Source organism: Cheilinus undulatus, linkage group 14, assembly GCF_018320785.1.
Source record: "Cheilinus undulatus linkage group 14, ASM1832078v1, whole genome shotgun sequence".
In the NCBI taxonomy this organism is placed as follows: domain Eukaryota; kingdom Metazoa; phylum Chordata; class Actinopteri; order Labriformes; family Labridae; genus Cheilinus; species Cheilinus undulatus.
In genome coordinates, this window is record NC_054878.1 from 16216835 (window position 1) to 16233260 (window position 16426).

General features: G+C 39.8%; 2 protein-coding genes across 2 annotated transcripts in view; one reads left to right on the plus strand and one right to left on the minus strand.

The window, feature by feature from the left end:
* The first annotated feature begins 68 nt into the window (after nucleotides 1–68).
* Nucleotides 69–6500, plus strand: LOC121521579 (WD repeat and coiled coil containing). Its single transcript, XM_041805676.1, has 4 exons — nucleotides 69–189; nucleotides 2131–4065; nucleotides 4297–4417; nucleotides 5108–6500. Exons 2-4 carry the CDS (start codon nucleotides 2161–2163, stop codon nucleotides 5293–5295), a joined length of 2214 nt encoding a protein of 737 aa, XP_041661610.1. The 5' UTR covers nucleotides 69–189; nucleotides 2131–2160; the 3' UTR covers nucleotides 5296–6500.
* Nucleotides 6491–16426, minus strand: part of mfsd2b (major facilitator superfamily domain containing 2B) — a 30838-nt gene continuing 20902 nt past the window's right edge. Inside the window, exons 9-15 of the mRNA XM_041805678.1 lie at nucleotides 14519–14640; nucleotides 13942–14025; nucleotides 13542–13625; nucleotides 13273–13382; nucleotides 10905–11048; nucleotides 8981–9157; nucleotides 6491–6614 (exon numbers count right to left, since the gene is read on the minus strand). Coding sequence (XP_041661612.1) covers nucleotides 6566–6614; nucleotides 8981–9157; nucleotides 10905–11048; nucleotides 13273–13382; nucleotides 13542–13625; nucleotides 13942–14025; nucleotides 14519–14640 — 770 coding nt within the window. The 3' untranslated portion in view covers nucleotides 6491–6565. The remainder of the gene's footprint in view (nucleotides 6615–8980; nucleotides 9158–10904; nucleotides 11049–13272; nucleotides 13383–13541; nucleotides 13626–13941; nucleotides 14026–14518; nucleotides 14641–16426) is intronic.

Here is a 16426-nt window from a genome sequence, read left to right on the forward strand (position 1 = left end):
CAACAAAACACAGTTGTCCTTCAACTTCATATCCCATAATGCATCAACTGGTTCTGTTTTGTTTCCGGGTCAAATATAAATGAACGCTGGTTGAACATTACAATGGCAAAACGTGGAGTTTTACACGAGTTACCGACTCTAAAAGATAGATAACATGGATTACAAACGCGATGCGTATGGTTAACTAAGGTACGTGTTGACTAATATTTACATTTTTATATTTTTACTCTATTTTTTAGCCAATTAGCTATATAAGGTAGGAGAACCAATTTACCGGTGTTTCGGTTTAACAAGTTACCATGCTAACTGGCGACTTTCCACTGAATCCCGCTGTTTTGAAGGAAAAATGTTTGAAACATATTGTTCTTTTTATTCAGTTTTTATTCATCAAAAAGAAATATGTTATATAGATAGCGTATATATTATGTATACTTTGACATTACAATTATACTAAACAAACTGTATGTTATGTGGACTGTTTTCGCTGAAAGGCACCACTGCACACGGTCGCTCCGTAAGACGTAACACCGTAATTACGCTGCACTTTAAGTGAAAACGTTTAAAACTACAATGGTGACTTAATACTTAAATTTGTTCATATGATATCTAAAGTTTAATTTAATAATTTTTTGGCTGTTCACACTGCAGTATCTGATTTACAACGCCATATAAAAATGGCCTGAATCTGATTCGAAAAGATCAGATTCAATGAGACTTGTGCTGTTTTCACTGTCAGAAAAAAATCAGATTCGAGCCACACATAAGCAAAAATATCAGATTTGGTCATTTTTAAAAGCAGTGGGAATGTAGCCTTCTATCCCTCAAATCAAAGTGATATATCTGAATCGGTCTATATATTTAAATTAACGTGCCCCCTCTGAAAATAATATCTTGTTACTAATAATAATAAAATAAATAATTATAACTGTCTTGACTTTATTTGAACACAGAACGTGACATGCAAACAACATCAGCAGAATCCAAACACTTAAGAAATCTAACCAAAAATATGGTCAAGATAAAAATTAATCAACATCCAAATACATCGAAACCTAGATGTCATGTAAAGTAAGACATTAAAGACACCAATCAGAGTGCAGGCATCAAACCACACTTCACTAAGACATCATGGACATCATCAGGATGCAGGCAGGACACAGACATCAAGTACCATAAAAACAATAGGAACTCAGGCAATGCAGGAACCCAGCTACACAGGCTGAGACCAAGAGGACCAAAATTAAGATGTGAGAAATTAAAAGAGAAACAAAACAGGAGATAAATGAGAAAAGGCAGTAAAATGTAAATAAAGGGGGCAAAAACAGATAGTAAAGCAGGATAAAACAAGCTCTAAAACTGTAAAAGCAATAAAATTGATAAATATTACAGGAAAGGTAAACAAAAGGGAAGCAATAAAGACATAAAAGTAATAAAGTGAGGAAGACAGTAACAATTAAAAACAGCCAATGGGCAAGGAAATTAACTGAGGTTGGCAGGGTGTAAAGGTGAGATTAAGAGGAAATGAAATAAGATGAGATACTAAAATAGGTAAGAATCTGTGAGAAGATAAAAAACAAATAATAATAAGAAGACATCACATAAAAGCAAGTGTATAAAAATGGTTAACCATCACATAAGTTACATTATTAATTTTCTCAGTCAGTTCCAAGAAACACAATACCATAAAGACAGTTATCTGAACATTGACATATTGCTGAATTATCTTGACATTTCACATCCTATGAAAAACAGTCTATAATTTAAAAGGCCATGATCTAATTGGCCTAAAAAAATCATTGCAGCCTCTGCAGATCTAAAAGAGTTAACGCATTTAATACACAGACACTCCTTCTCCACATTTAGTCTTGTTAATGCCCTATAGGCCTAACAGGACCTATGTGTAAGGTCGTTCCGGGCGTAAGCAGCTATAAGTGTTCGTCACTAGTGCCTCAGCTCAGGCAGAGGGGATTAAGGCATGTACTTGGAAGGAAACACGACAGAGGGTTTTGCTTTTCTTAATCTGCATGGGTTTCTCTCACTACTCCTGTGCAGGACCCTTTCAGATCAGACAGGACTGCCTGCATAAATGCTACAGCTTTTTAAGGCTTAATCTTGTACTTTTTCTTACAGAATATCCACCTACATTACTTGCCATCCAGGATGGATCTTGGTAAGGCAAAGCTGCTCAGGACAGGTCTTAACACTCTACACCAAGCCATACACCCTATACATGGGATAGCGTGGACGGATGGCAAGCAGGTCTGCCTCACATCCTTCTACCTTCAGAATGGAGAGGCAAAGTTTGGGGACACCAATGTTATCGGTCAGTTTGAGCATGTCTTTGGGCTATTCTGGGGACCACTGTGCTGCCCAGACTCCCCTGCATTGCTGGCTGTGCAGCACAAGAAGCATGTTACTGTGTGGCAGCTGCAGCTCAGTGCTCTGGAGCAGAACAAGCTGCTGTGCACACAGACCTGTGAGATGAGCGAACCTTTCCCTTTGCTCTCCCAAGGCTGTGTGTGGCATCCCAAACTGGACATTCTTGCAGTGCTGACCAAGCGGGACACTTCTGTGTTGTTTTCTGTGCGGGTAGACAACAGGAGGACCAAAGCAGACATCAAAGGCAGTGGACTGATCCACTGTGCATGCTGGACTAAGGATGGTACACGGCTGGTAGTGGCTATAGGCAGTGCTCTCCACTCTTACATCTGGAATGACATCCAGAAGAGTTTGATGGCATGCTCTTTCTGTCCCATCTTTGATGTGGGAGGCTACATCTGTGCCATTGAGGCCACTGGGGAAGCACAGGTAGCTGTGGCAACAGAGCTGCCTCTGGACAAAATATGTGGGTTAAATGCTGGCATGGCCTTCGACGTGCCCTCAGAAGAGTCCCACAGCGCACACGTGGCCATGTCAGAGGACGACGCTGTCTTTCATCCGAAAAGAAGACTGTCTGAATCTGAGAGGTCTTACATACCAAGCTCAGGACCTCTGGATCTCACACACCTCTTGGCAAGGCATCGTCGCTCAGACCCCAGCCCCCTTATTCACCTTCGTCGCAGAGACACGATGACAGGCTCTGGGCAGGACTCCTCACACCTCATCCTAGTCACCTATGAGCGTAAAGTCACCACCACTCGCAAAGTCAGCATCCCTGGGATTTTGGTTCCAGACATTGTAGCGTTTGACCCTCGTGGCTCCACGGTTGCCGTGGCCTCAAACACATGCAACATGGTGCTTGTGTACTGCATCACAGCTTCCACTATGCCAAACATTCAGCAGATCTCTCTTCAGGCGAACGAGAGGCCTAAAGGGGTCTGCTTCCTCACTGACAAGATGCTGCTGTTGATGGTGGGCAGGCAGAAGACCAATGATCCTGCCTTCCTTCCTTCTTCTAACACAGATAAATACATTCTTCGATTCATAGCCAAAGAGCTGATCTATGATGGAGAGACCCCCATCCCAAAATCTCCCTCACCTCACAATCATGACTCTACTAATTTCATTCCACGGATTAGGCGACATTCGGAGAACCTGTCAAAGGATGACAGGGAGCAAACAGGGATAAAGGATTTGGTGCTGCCTGGAGGGGGAGTAATTCGTTCACCAGCAAACAGGCGCAGGCTGGTGGAGGAGTTGAGGAGCCGTGAGCCAAGCCCAGTCAACAGCTCTGTTGACTTCTCTGACCGCACATTAGACAGGGCCTCGTCCAGCGCCTCCTCTGTCAAGGTGGAGAACTTTGACATGGACCATGTCAACCGAATGAGCAGCCTGGGGTTCGCAGGCCAGGCCAGAAGGGATTCCAGCCGAGCCGGATCGCCTCGCCCGGAACCATCAGAGAAGCTTCACTCTGAGGCGACACTGCCTATGACAGACAAGACATCAGGCCCTGCTAGGGACCGCTCTCTGGAGCAGCTCGTCCAAAACATGGATAGGCTTTTTAATCGCTTTGCAGACGTACAGCAGTGCCTGACAGACATTAGAGATTACACGCAGAATGGAAAGAAGGCTGTGAGCGTTTACCCTAACGCCTCAGATCCCCCCTATGTCAATGTGACATGTCAGGTACAGTTGAACTCATTTGTCTGTTAATCTGTGTAGCAAAAATAACTACAGACCGCATGAAAATCTAGTGTTATTTCATGTGAGGAGCTGCCTTTAAGAGGAGCTTAAACAGCGTAATCTGCTGAAGTTTACCTTTTAAGGACAAAGCGATTTTAAAATTATACACTGTTTAACTTATTATTAAGATAATGTTTTCTATCATTTACATTGTCCCTTTCTGTGTATATGCAGAGGCAGTTATCAGAAAATGTGTTCATTGATGAGCGGAGGCCGGTGCTTCTGTGCGATGGGAAGCTGTGTCTGCATGCCCTCCAAGAACTCTTCAACCTTACCATTGTAGAAATGATGTATGGTAGGTTCAGCCTGTTACATTTCTAACACTGTATTTTTTCCTCCAACATTCAAATGAAAAGCCTGTCATGTTTCAAGACTTTCATTTAAAGTGTCATAAGTGCATCTAAACCTTCTAAATTGGTTTGTCTTGACTACAAAGCGTTGTCTAATCTTCTTAAACCCCCCCGCGACACATCACCTGTCAGATTATCCGTAACGTGCTAGAGAGCGTATAGGGTTAATAAGTGGAAAACACTTTCAGGAAACTCCACGAAGGCTGCTTAAGGTCAAAAGGCCTTCAACTCTGACTATTTCAGGAAAGCGTGCTGGATGGGTTTCCCTGATGAGGGTATTGTGGGCTTGTCCAGGTTATCCCTTCTGCACTTGCCTCTCTTTAGCATATTTAATCCTCTCTGTTTCCCTTTCAGAATGATCATGTGTCTGTACAATCTCAGACAACACATGATTATTTCATTGTTCTCCTGTTAACATGCATTACCTATAATTAGGCATGATTAAAAGCCTTGGTCAGATTACAAGGCTTTAAACAAAAGCAGCTTACTTCTATTGACTTTGCAGTGTTTTGTTTCTGCAGAGCAGGCTGACAGTCCTAAAGAGAAACACAGTAACACCTCATAAAGCCGTAGAATTAAAAAATAATACCTAATGCATATGAAGCCAATCTAAGGCCATTTTATTTGTTTTCTAGGTCCTTTGTGGATTGTACTCGTGGCGGATGCGGACGGCTTTGTACCTCTGACGTTTAAGCCCAAAGAGGAACTAACAGTGAGGAACGGGAAGAGGAAAACTAACATACGAACTCCAGAGAGTTCCAGCCCTCCCAGTCCAGCCCCAGGACAAAACTCCCAAACTACTACTGAGGCCTCCTCCACCTAGTGCCTCTTTCCAAACACCTCGCTTTATGGACACATTCAGGTGTTTAGATGCTACTTCTGGACTCTAGTGTGAAAAGCAAGGAGCATATGGCGTCACCATTTATAGAGCTTCACTAATGCAGATGAATAGATATATTTTTGTAATGTATCACTGTAGTGATATCAAAGTGGCTCTCCGGATAGATGTTTACATACTGCAACTTCATGCAAGCTTAACTCAACAGAGTTGAAGCACCAATACTGTCTTGTCTTTAATGTTGTTTTTTTTCTTAAAATGCCGTCAAGTCATTGCAATTTATCCCTTACTGTTAATGGTGCCATGGCCTAAGGCGATGAAATAATAAGTCAATGATTTGGTATTTTTTTAAGTTATTATCCTATGAGTGGAGGTATAATACAGATATTACCCATAAAGTCTCTTAAAGAGGACTCTAACCCTATAAAGTCTTCACATGTACACATATTGCTGATGTTGGGCCTTCATCTCCATTTTTCATTATTTTATTTTTTTTCATAAATTAGTGGTATCAGTCACCTTTTACATCTGTCAGTGAGATTTAACCAATTTTAAAGCAATAAGCAGTGTCACAAAGATGCTGCCCGTGACCATTCTGTATGAAATCAATTGAAAATTACAATGTTTTTTTAAATCCCTATGTATGTGGTGATTTTGGAAATTTGAGGTTTTCACCTGGCACCAGCAATATCTAAAATGTTGATGACCACACATTTATAGCACCTTTTCTTCCAAGGCAATGTTAGAAAGTGTAGTGGCACAACTGGCCACTAGAGGAGGTAATTCTCATTGCCATTCAGAGCTCTGTGGAAAACCAAAGAAGTGTTCAAGTGTGTTTTGTTTGAAAGACTATTTCCAAATAGCCCTCTTGACCATTAAATTTTTCCAATCATTTGTGTGTAACTCACTTGACTTAAAAAAAAAAAAAAAAACACTCCACACATTTATCCGGTCTGCCAACCCACCTCTACAACATTTATTTCATACCATCATCCCTCAGTATATCATCATTTCACCAATAAATAACAGTGTTGTAGAGTTAAACACAGCAAATAATGATTTACATTCATTTATATAAATAAGGTAATTTTAATATATTTTTATATGTCCAAGATGACTGTACAGTACATGTGAAAATGAAACAAAAATGTTTACATTAAAAAAACTTAAACTGTCAGTGTAATATACACTAAAGAACAACTTTCCAGCTGCAGCACTGGAACACTTGGCTTTGTGAGTTCACTCCAGATCCAGGTCACACGTTGCTCAAATCCTCCATCGTTCTGGAGCCGATGCTCTGTTTCCTGTGGGAGATATCAGTATTATTAATGAGGTTCAGAAGCACAAGCATTTTCTGCAACGTATTGCATCTACTTTGCAACATTTCAGAGAATTTAACTACTTTATATAAGTTATTCATGTCATTATGCTCCTCATCAAGATCCTGAACATGATTGGTTCCTAACAGGCCGGGGCTTTGCATCCTTTAAGGTTGCCAGGATAAAAACTAGATATTCACATATTAACTAAATTGATGGAAATCATAGTGAAACAGGAAATTCTGAAGAAGTGTCTGTTGGCCTGTCAAAAATTATCACTGAAAACTAACTAAAAAGTCATTGTAATTTTTTTCAGCCATGTACCACCAACTTATTTAGCTCCCAGTAGGGCTTCAAGACAAAGAACTGGGAACTAATGCCATATAAAACATTCATTATATATATGCATTGTATTCAGAAAGTATCCTTTCTGCAACTTTATGTTGACAGTAATGAAAGGGTGAAAACAGAAATTTTTAAATTTTAGCAAATTTATTACAAGTAATAACTGAAATATCACATTGACATAAGTATTCAAACTCTTTGCAACACTTGAAATTTAGCTCAGGTTCTTCACATTTCTCTTGATTGTTGCTGAGATGTTTCTACCCCGTTTGGCCTTTATGTGAAGTTTTCTTGCAAACTTGTGTTTTGCTCTGTGAAGAGACTTCCATCCAGCCACTCTGCCATAAGCCCAGATCCATGTAGGGACTGCAGTGATAGTTGTCCTTCTGGAACTTTGTCCCATCTCAACACAGGATCTCTGGAGCTCAGACAGAGTGACCATCAGGTTCTTGGTCACCTCTCTTACTAAGGCTCGTCTACTCCAATTGCTCATTTAGGCCAAGTGACCAACTCTGGCAAGACTCCTGGCTGTGCCAAACTTCATCCATTTGAAAATTATGGAGGCCACTGTGCAGCAGCATTTTTTGCAGCCTTACCCAGATCTGTGCCTTGCAACAATCCTGTCTGAGCTCTGCAGACAGTTCCTTTTACTTAATGGCTTGGTTTTTTTTGCGTTGATATGCATTGTCAGTTGTGAAGCCTTCTGTAAAGACGTTTGTGCCTTTCAAAATCATGTCCAATAGATTTAATTTACCACAGGAGAAGTCCAATCAAGATGTAGAAACATCTCTGCAGAGACAAAAAAAAATATGGGAGGAACTTGAGCTAAAATTACAGTGTTATTGTAAAGGGTCTGATTACTTATGACAATGTGATATTTCTGTTTTTATTTTTAATAAATTTGCAAAAATGTCTAAAATTCTGTTTTCACTTTTTCATGATGGGGCACTGAGTGCAAATCAATGAGAGAAAAAAATATTTCTTTTTAAAATAGCATCAGGCTGCAATGTAACAAGATTGAAAAAGGGAAGGGGGTCTGAATACTTCCTGAATGCACTGTACATTCTCTATACATTTTTTTTAATTTAAAAATAATTTTTTTGGGGGGGTGGGCTTTTTTTGCCTTTATCAGACAGGACAGCTGAAAAGAGACAGGAAAAACTGGGTGACGGAGTGGGAAACACTATGAACCAAATGTGCCATGACTGGAAATCCTGTAACCAGTGCATTGAGGACTAGCCTCAGTATATGGGCACCTGCTCTACTAGCTGAGTTAAACCGGTACACTATGTACATTTGTAATTCATTTAATTTTCTATTACTTTATAAAGCAGAAAAATTGCTCAAACTCGAAATTATGCAACATTTATGTACTTCTTGTATGTTTTAATTTAATCATAATGAACTATAAAGGAATACTTTTAGTCAAAATTGCTCCACAACTGTGGTAAGGTATAATTTAGAGACACATTATCTTTACTAATGAGGTCCATTTTCTAAATCCTGGCAATGCCATTTACTAAAGTATATAATAGGAATACCTACACAGCTAAATAATAGTATATTAAATATTCAGTAGCAGTGTTGGCAAAGCAGTTTGGCTATGAGCAGTCTTCCACTGTTTATATATTTAACAGATGTAAAGTGATGGAAACATTTCTCATAGTGTAACAACAGACTAATTTTATCTACATTTGTTACTGGCATCTCTTCTCTAGGCAGGTTTAATTCTAATTTTTGACAAAGAATAGCAAACCATCCTAAAAAAAAGTAATTGACTGAACATCCAACTGTTATTGCTCACTTAAAATAAATTAAAACCAGATATTGCCAGGACATACTGTCGTGTTTTCCATTAGACCTGTGTTCTCTCTTATTTGCTCACTAATTAGCCAGATTTTTTTATGGCAGGTTTTCTGTATAAAAAGTGTCCAACCCAAGCTAAAGCTTCAAAAAGACACCATTAATCTTCCCAAAAATAACCATGATGATGTTATCAGGGTCACCTTAGCTCATCCAGGCAGACTTTGTTCCTTAGCCGCACATCCTCGCTGATGGGATAGAGTAGCAGGATCATTAACCCCGTAACAATGAAGGCCACCGGGGCAGCACCAATCAGAAGCTTCAGGGTGTAGACTACAGGGGCAGGCTGCTTGCAGGCGCCAGTGTCATACCCTGCAAATCTACAGGCAAACACAGACAGAGGTCAAATTTAAACACAGCTCAGTGATTCAAATTAACAACCTGATACCTTGAATGTCACCTTGAAAAATCATCATGTCAGGTTAATGCATTCTGGTACTTACCATGACACACTAAGTAATGGGCCTAATGTCAGGATGAGTTAATAATGTCTTATTCATTGTATTCTTATAGTGTCTGGTTTTTCCTCTGAGAGCACACCCAGAGTGTTAAGATTAATTACTTTAATAATTTGAGCTGTATATTGCAGGTTGTAAGCCATACAAATTAATAGTGTGCTGTGTCTCTTATAATTGCACTGCTTGTTCATTAATAAACAAGCTCAATATTTGACTATAATTTAAACTAAAACAACTTATTTGATATTAGCTACTGTAGACGGCAGCTATATTAGCAATCATGGAAATCATGGTTAAAATCATGCCAGCCAAGACATAAATTGCTAGCTAACAAAGTATTTAGAAACTGGGGCTATGTTAGCTATTTTTTCCAGTGAATCTTGTGTAACTACCAAACAGTAGTACTAGTATATAATTTTAAGACTTGCATTAGCTGTCTAACTGTAGCTAGTATTGGCTGTCAAATGTTTTTATAACTCTAAATATTAGCAATTTTCACTAACAACAAATGTCTTGTCTGACTGTTAAGCCCAGTTCAGACCAAAGAGTCATGACAAGACCCCTTCAGAACGTCGCTGGCGACAGTCACAGCAGTCTGAACTGAGCTTTTGCAGCTGGAAGCAAGCCATCTGATGCAGTCACCTGCAATTCAACTTGTTAAGTTGCAGACAGCTGGTTACAGGATGTTGCAGGCAGAAAGAAATTGGAAATACAATTTTGAAAATGATTACATCTATCTGTAATCTATTTTTTATGTAATCACAAGGAAGCTTCAGCCTGTACACACTCCTGTCACCTCCACTGGCTGCACATCATGCTTGAATGCACAGCTGATGGAGAAGACAGGACTCTTAACAGACTGAAGTTTCTGTGTGAAAAAGAGAAATAGAAATTACCTTTTTTAAAGATTGATGATTTGGTCTTTTTTTAAGTTATTATCCTATGAGTGCAGGTATAATACAGATATTACACATAAAGTGTCTTAAAGAGGACTCTAACCCTATAAAGTCTTCACATGTACGCATATTGCTGATGTTGGACCTTCATCTCTGTTTTTCATTCAAAAAAGACTGTCAGAGTCTTTGCTATGTAAGTGATGCATCGTCTCCATCAGTCACAGCGGTGTGACCTGGGACGTGTCTAGAACGTCATAGATCGACCAGTCAAAAGCAGTAGTGAGTTTTAACTCATCTTGCTGCGAATCTTTCGTCTAAACTGGGCATTAGATGTCACTGATTTTCCAATTTTACATACTGTACCTTTAAAACACATATTTCTGCATCAGAAACAACCTTGTTAAAAACCTGTTTGGTCACTGCAGCTCATCTCTTTTTCAAATATGCTTTACAGCAAAGCCAAATGTTAAATACGTTTACATAATTGGGGTATGGGCGCCTTGTAGATATGTTATAGTAAGCTTAAGGTGCTCACTTAGCTTAGCCTCTTTGCCGATTACTACTTTAACAGGAAATCTAGTTTTAAACAGTATTTCCAGTAAGACAACTGCTAGAGTTTGGCTTCAAAGTGTCCATTAAGTAGCTGATGGATGACACCAGTTAGACTTTGTCCATTTTACACGTTATAGTGAAAATAGTTGACGTAAACTTACTCTAGACAGAGGGTTGACACTCCGAGGGAGATACCAGCAGCAAACTTGGTGAAAAACACATAAAAGGAGTAGAAGATGGCTTCATGACCTTTAGAGTAGGGGTTGGCCAGTCTGAAGTCATCCACAACATCTGGCAGCATTGACCTGAGAAGCACACACATACACACGAATGCAAATTGAATGCACGACAATCTGTGTGTTTTTTTCAGGATTTGCAGGAGAGCATATGTCCTTTGTCTTAATACTCAACATCACACAAAAGACTTTATCAAAATTTTAAGCTGATGTGAGTGTAAGTCTTCCCTCACGCTCTCACTTTAATCATCTTACACAACCAGCCAAGATGGTCGCAGCTGATGATGTGAGGTCTACTTATAGCACTCTGATAAAGCCTCAGGCTGAAATTACAGAGCTAATAACACGATTGGATGATGAGCAGTGGGTGGCACCGCAGGCCTCGGCCCACAGACAGGATAAACAATCAGCCCCTTCCAAAATAAATACAACCCCACAGGAGGCCCCTTTAATTTGGGGTTCGAGGGAGGGGAACAGGGATGAGACAGGAGAGGGTGCCCATAGTAATGTCTGATAAACATACAGTTCTGAGGAAGATTATTTTACCTCTGGAGCTGCGTAGCTCTGTGATGATGGAGGAGATTTAAAGATGCTGCCTTTAATTCATAAAGATGACATCACTAATATGACCGTTACATGACCTGAAATAAATGGACCAGGCCTTCTAGGAACCAAGACACCACTAAAAGCATGTTAGAGCACTACTGTGGTTTATCTAATGACGCTTTACATTAAAGCAAGGGAAACTAACATGTGCAGTGCAGACAGATATATGACAGGACTGCAACTGAATCAACAATATTGGAAACTGTGGACGCTCTGTATTTTAAGGATATAAATTCACTTCTAATTACCAGGAGCTATTCATAAATAAATTTGTAACCTGCAGTCGTTAACAGGGCGGATAGACAGACACTCAGATTCAGATGTTGGGACACAGAAAGCAACACAGACTTGCCATTCTACCTATGTTTCCTATTTTTAAACTTTTGGAGGAAACTGGAGAACCACAGAAGAAGAAGTGACTTGATTCATGTGATCTTATAATAGATGTTTCCACTTTTAAGGCTGATGGAAGCCAGTGCTCAAACATTTACAACTTTTTAGAACCGGTTGTGGTTTTCAGAGTTCAAACAACTTTAGAGTCTATGAGTAACAGAAAAGGTGAAGCTTTCCCAGACAAATAAAGAAAGAATAAAGGAAATGGATTCACCCCAATGCAAATAATGATGGGCTAAATGGACTTTAAATGGACTTGGATTTGTACACTGTTTTTCTAGTCATCTGGCTACTCAAAGCACTTCTTACACCATAGGCCACATCTACCCATTCACACCCATGCATACAATAATGGTGGCAAACTGCTTTGTAAAGTTACCATAGTCAGTGGTGTAGTGCAGGATATACATGGGTACCACTTGTTTCCTCTCCGTAGAGTATCAGCACTTTTTTTTAATCTCCATATAGAATATCCACCTCTAAATCCTCACTGATGCACATCATTCAATAGTATGCCGTATTGTTTCCCTAGGATGGATAAGGAACTTGCCTTACTTGGTCTCAATATTGGCTAGTTCTCATAATTGTTATGTTGATTCATTGATGCAAATGTATCTGATGGCACTACTTCCTTTAAGCCTGCTTACTTCATCATAATTTCATAATAATCCTTACTACTTGAGGTCAAGCTGGAGAAGTTTGGTGTCGATGTGCAAATGCAAAAGGTTCGTTTTAAGATGTACTTTATATCCAAGAGCAGGTAGCTTCAGTAAAATTAGGCCCGTTTCAAATGTAAACCCTGGTTTCTTACAGTAATACCAGCCTGCATCTATTTCTGTGTCTATATCCTTAAGATGGCAACTCACAGATAAGTCTATAAGTCTGAGGAAGAGCATGTTAGCTCAAAACATCACTTGTTGATGAATAAATCCGTAAATGGGAGCTTTCTTGTGTGCAGACCTTTAATGCTACTCTATGGTTGCATGGGGTCCAGGCGCCCCTAAGGGGTCACCACAGATCTTAGGGGAATGTGGGAACCTGTCTGATCTGACTTTGTCAAAATTAGCTGTGCCTTAATTTCTTTAAAACCATGATTGCAAACATGATGTACGACAGTGTATTAGGACCAACCTAAAAGAAAAAAACAAGCCGATAATTTTGGACTAAAAAAGTCAAAAATTGGGGAGAAAATATTTAAATTTTTGAGATCATAAAGATGTATATTTACAAGATAACAAAACAATAATCAACTGAAACTGTTGCATCCACAAAACTGGATTTGTTTTGGTCTTACCATGGTAGTAGGAGTGAAGCAGCCACACTGAGCCCAGAGGAGACAGCCACAACATAAGCTACCACAACATTTGGGATGAAGACCAGCATCATAGTGAAGGGCATTATCCACTAAAGAGAGGAAAAGAATCAGTGATAATATGTTGTTTCACAGAATATTCAGAGTATGGCTAGTTTCCTGTAATGTCCACAAGATGGCACAAATTTCAAAGTGTAATAGTCGGTGTGAGAAGCTGCTATAGCACACCAAAATAAAAACAGTATACTCACTGTGATGCCACAAAAAGCCGCTGTCTTCTTCCCAAACCTCTGCAGAAACCATTGCCACAATGGGATGCTTATCACTGCAGAAACCTGAGTAAACATATGAGAATGGAAAATGTATGATGCATACACACAAAGAGAGGTTTTGAATGTAATTCAGTCTGCTTAGTACGTCTGAAAAGGGGTATGCAGGGAAAATGATGATGTTTTTATGCATCAATTGAGCATCAGCACAAGTTTAGCAAAAAGTGTAGTGCAGTGTTCTTTATCTGACAGTCATTTATACAAAGAAAAGTCTGTCAGCAACAGGGGAACAACTTCCATATCAATAACACTCTTATGGAAAAGCTATATATTTAATCCCTGCATATTTGTGAGGTGCGTCAGTGATAAAAGGTGTTCTCACCAGGATGGTCAGCACAATATTCTGGAAGTGATCCCTCAGGTCAGCGGCATAAGTGCAGAAGAGGACGAAGTTGCTCTGAACCAGCTGCAGAAAATCAGAGATCAAACATTCAGACAGTCAGCCTCATCTTGTCAACTCAGCACGTCGCTCGGCACTCGCTTGCTGCTCTGAGTGCCAATTGAAGTGACTGGAGAAGCTGCTGATGGCATTTCCCGTGATTTATCCCCACTCTGCATTCACATAGTTGACAACTGACACCTCCTCTGAGATGAGAGGGGGAGAACACACCCCATGAAAAAGTTTGAAGTGTGGAATAATTCAAACAGCCTAAACCTTGGATGTCAAAGCTAAAGCATCAGTCTACAAATGACAGACAAACAGGGAATATTCTGTGCTGTAATAAATCTCAAGAGTCCTGAGACTCCAAACATGCTTTAAACCATGAGCTTTCAGTAAGTGCTCTTCTGTATTGATCAAATAAACATTGAGCTGCCAGCATTGTCAACATCCAGGCTCCATTTACTGTAACACTGAGTGTCATGTCTGAGAAGTGCTTGATAAATAAATTTACGTTTACCTGAATGGCAACAGTGATGAAGAGGAATGCGGCGGTTAGAGTGAGGTACGGCCCGTGTCTCATCACCAGGATGAAGCCTTGAAAGAAGGGGATCTGCTTCTCTGTCCTCGGGGCATACGGATCTGAAACAGTTACATATGGATTAATTATGCGAGTCTGCAGCATATCAAATAACATGCAGAAGGAAAAGGCTATGGATTTACTCTGTGGGAGTTCTGAAAGTGCCCCTGCATTGCAGTGGATGCTGTCATTTTAGAGATAACTGAGCTGCAAAGGCATAACTTGACTGCAGGTGTCGAAATAAACAGTAGGGTAACATCTAGGACAGAACTCAAGAGTACGGTTCCATCAGTGTATGAAATAACCAAAATAATGTTTAGAGCTATACAATGTGGACCATTTATACTCTATGTCACTGAAAGACAATGTTTCTGCACCAGTACTGTACCATGTTACTTAATTACATGCATCAAAGGTTCCCATTCACCAAAATACTGCAAATGTTGCAGTTTCTTAGTGTGCACCATTAGCTTAAAGTCATGCCCCTAGGATACTAATTTGTATATCAGCTATTCTGGAAGTCTGGAATAGGGATAAATCTCACGCTTTTAAAACTAGAGCATGTGTGGATTATTCTAAGTTCTAAAGTCTACAATAAAGTCTAAGATATGGAATAAAGTGTCTTTTCAACACCAGAAAGACCTTAAATGTCCAATGTGTGTAGAAAAGAAATAAATATATGGAGCTATTACTGTTGCAAAACAGTTCTCAAATGCATAAATCCATGCACAAATGCTTCTAGAGATTGGTAGGCATTTAAGTGTACTAGTACATACATATGTCGACAAATGTGTGCACAGACCTACAAATGGGTACCAACATCCACAAAACCACAGTAAACTTATGAATCTTAGCTCAGAGTAAATAAATCCTCGCCATACACATTTGTGCATCAAAGCACACTTCTGTAGATCTTGCATTACAAAATTGTTGCAAAAGTCAACAACAGACTACCATTATTGAGGCCTGCCTTATTTGTAAGTCAGTACGTTTACATGCACAATTAAGTCAAGCTATGGCCGTGGGTCGATTAGGCAATTAAACTGGACTATAGTCCTTGTTCCAGTATACAAGTACCTGGGGGAAAACAAATTTATTGTTGAATATAGGCCCGACGCTAATACACAGGGTGGTAATATACCCCATTTCAATAAGTTACTATTGCACCTAGATCTGGTCGACCTGGCATGCAAATTAGTAAGCAGCTAAGCAGTTACATGTCGAATGGAGAAAACATGAAAAATTATACACCTCCACATTCTGTTCATGCTTTACTTTTGGTACAAGTCCAGTCTGTGTTAACCCCCTAAGGTTATGACGACATCCAAAAGCAGAAAGCAACGCAACTTCTGCTATGCTAAGCATATACTATTTGCCTCCTGGCTGAAGCCAGCTCGGCGGCTGTGCATGTGCAGAGTACCTAGTCCAGTTTGGGTCTGATTGAGACGTATATAGTGGATCCACCTTCGGCAGGACTATCTAGTTGTGTTAGCCAGTCTATTTGGTATATCAGCCATTTGCAAACATTTGTGATCCTAAATGGTTCGTTCTGAGGAGCTCAGTGACTTTAAGTGTGGTACTGTGACAGATACCACCTTTGCAGTAAGTTCATGAAATTGAATCCCTGCTGGATGTTCCACAGTCAATTGTAAATGAAGCGTTTGGAAAGTGGAAGCATTTAGGAGCAACAGCAACTCAGCCATAAAGCAGCAGATCTTAGCAGATCTGGTACTGTGTAGTTCCTAGCAGTTAACAACTGCTAAGGTACATAGTGTGTAAAAGTCACCAATGCTTTGCTGATTTCATAGCTGAAGAGTTCTGAACTTCCGCTGCCTTTCATGCAAGCAC

Coding starts and splice junctions, on each gene's coding strand:
- LOC121521579 (XM_041805676.1), top strand. CDS start 2,161: ATGGATCTTGGTAAGGCAAAGCTGCTCAGGACAGGTCTTAACACTCTA. Junction 4,066..4,296: donor ATGTCAATGTGACATGTCAG/GTACAGTTGAAC, acceptor GTGTATATGCAG/AGGCAGTTATCAGAAAATGT. Junction 4,418..5,107: donor CATTGTAGAAATGATGTATG/GTAGGTTCAGCC, acceptor TTTGTTTTCTAG/GTCCTTTGTGGATTGTACTC.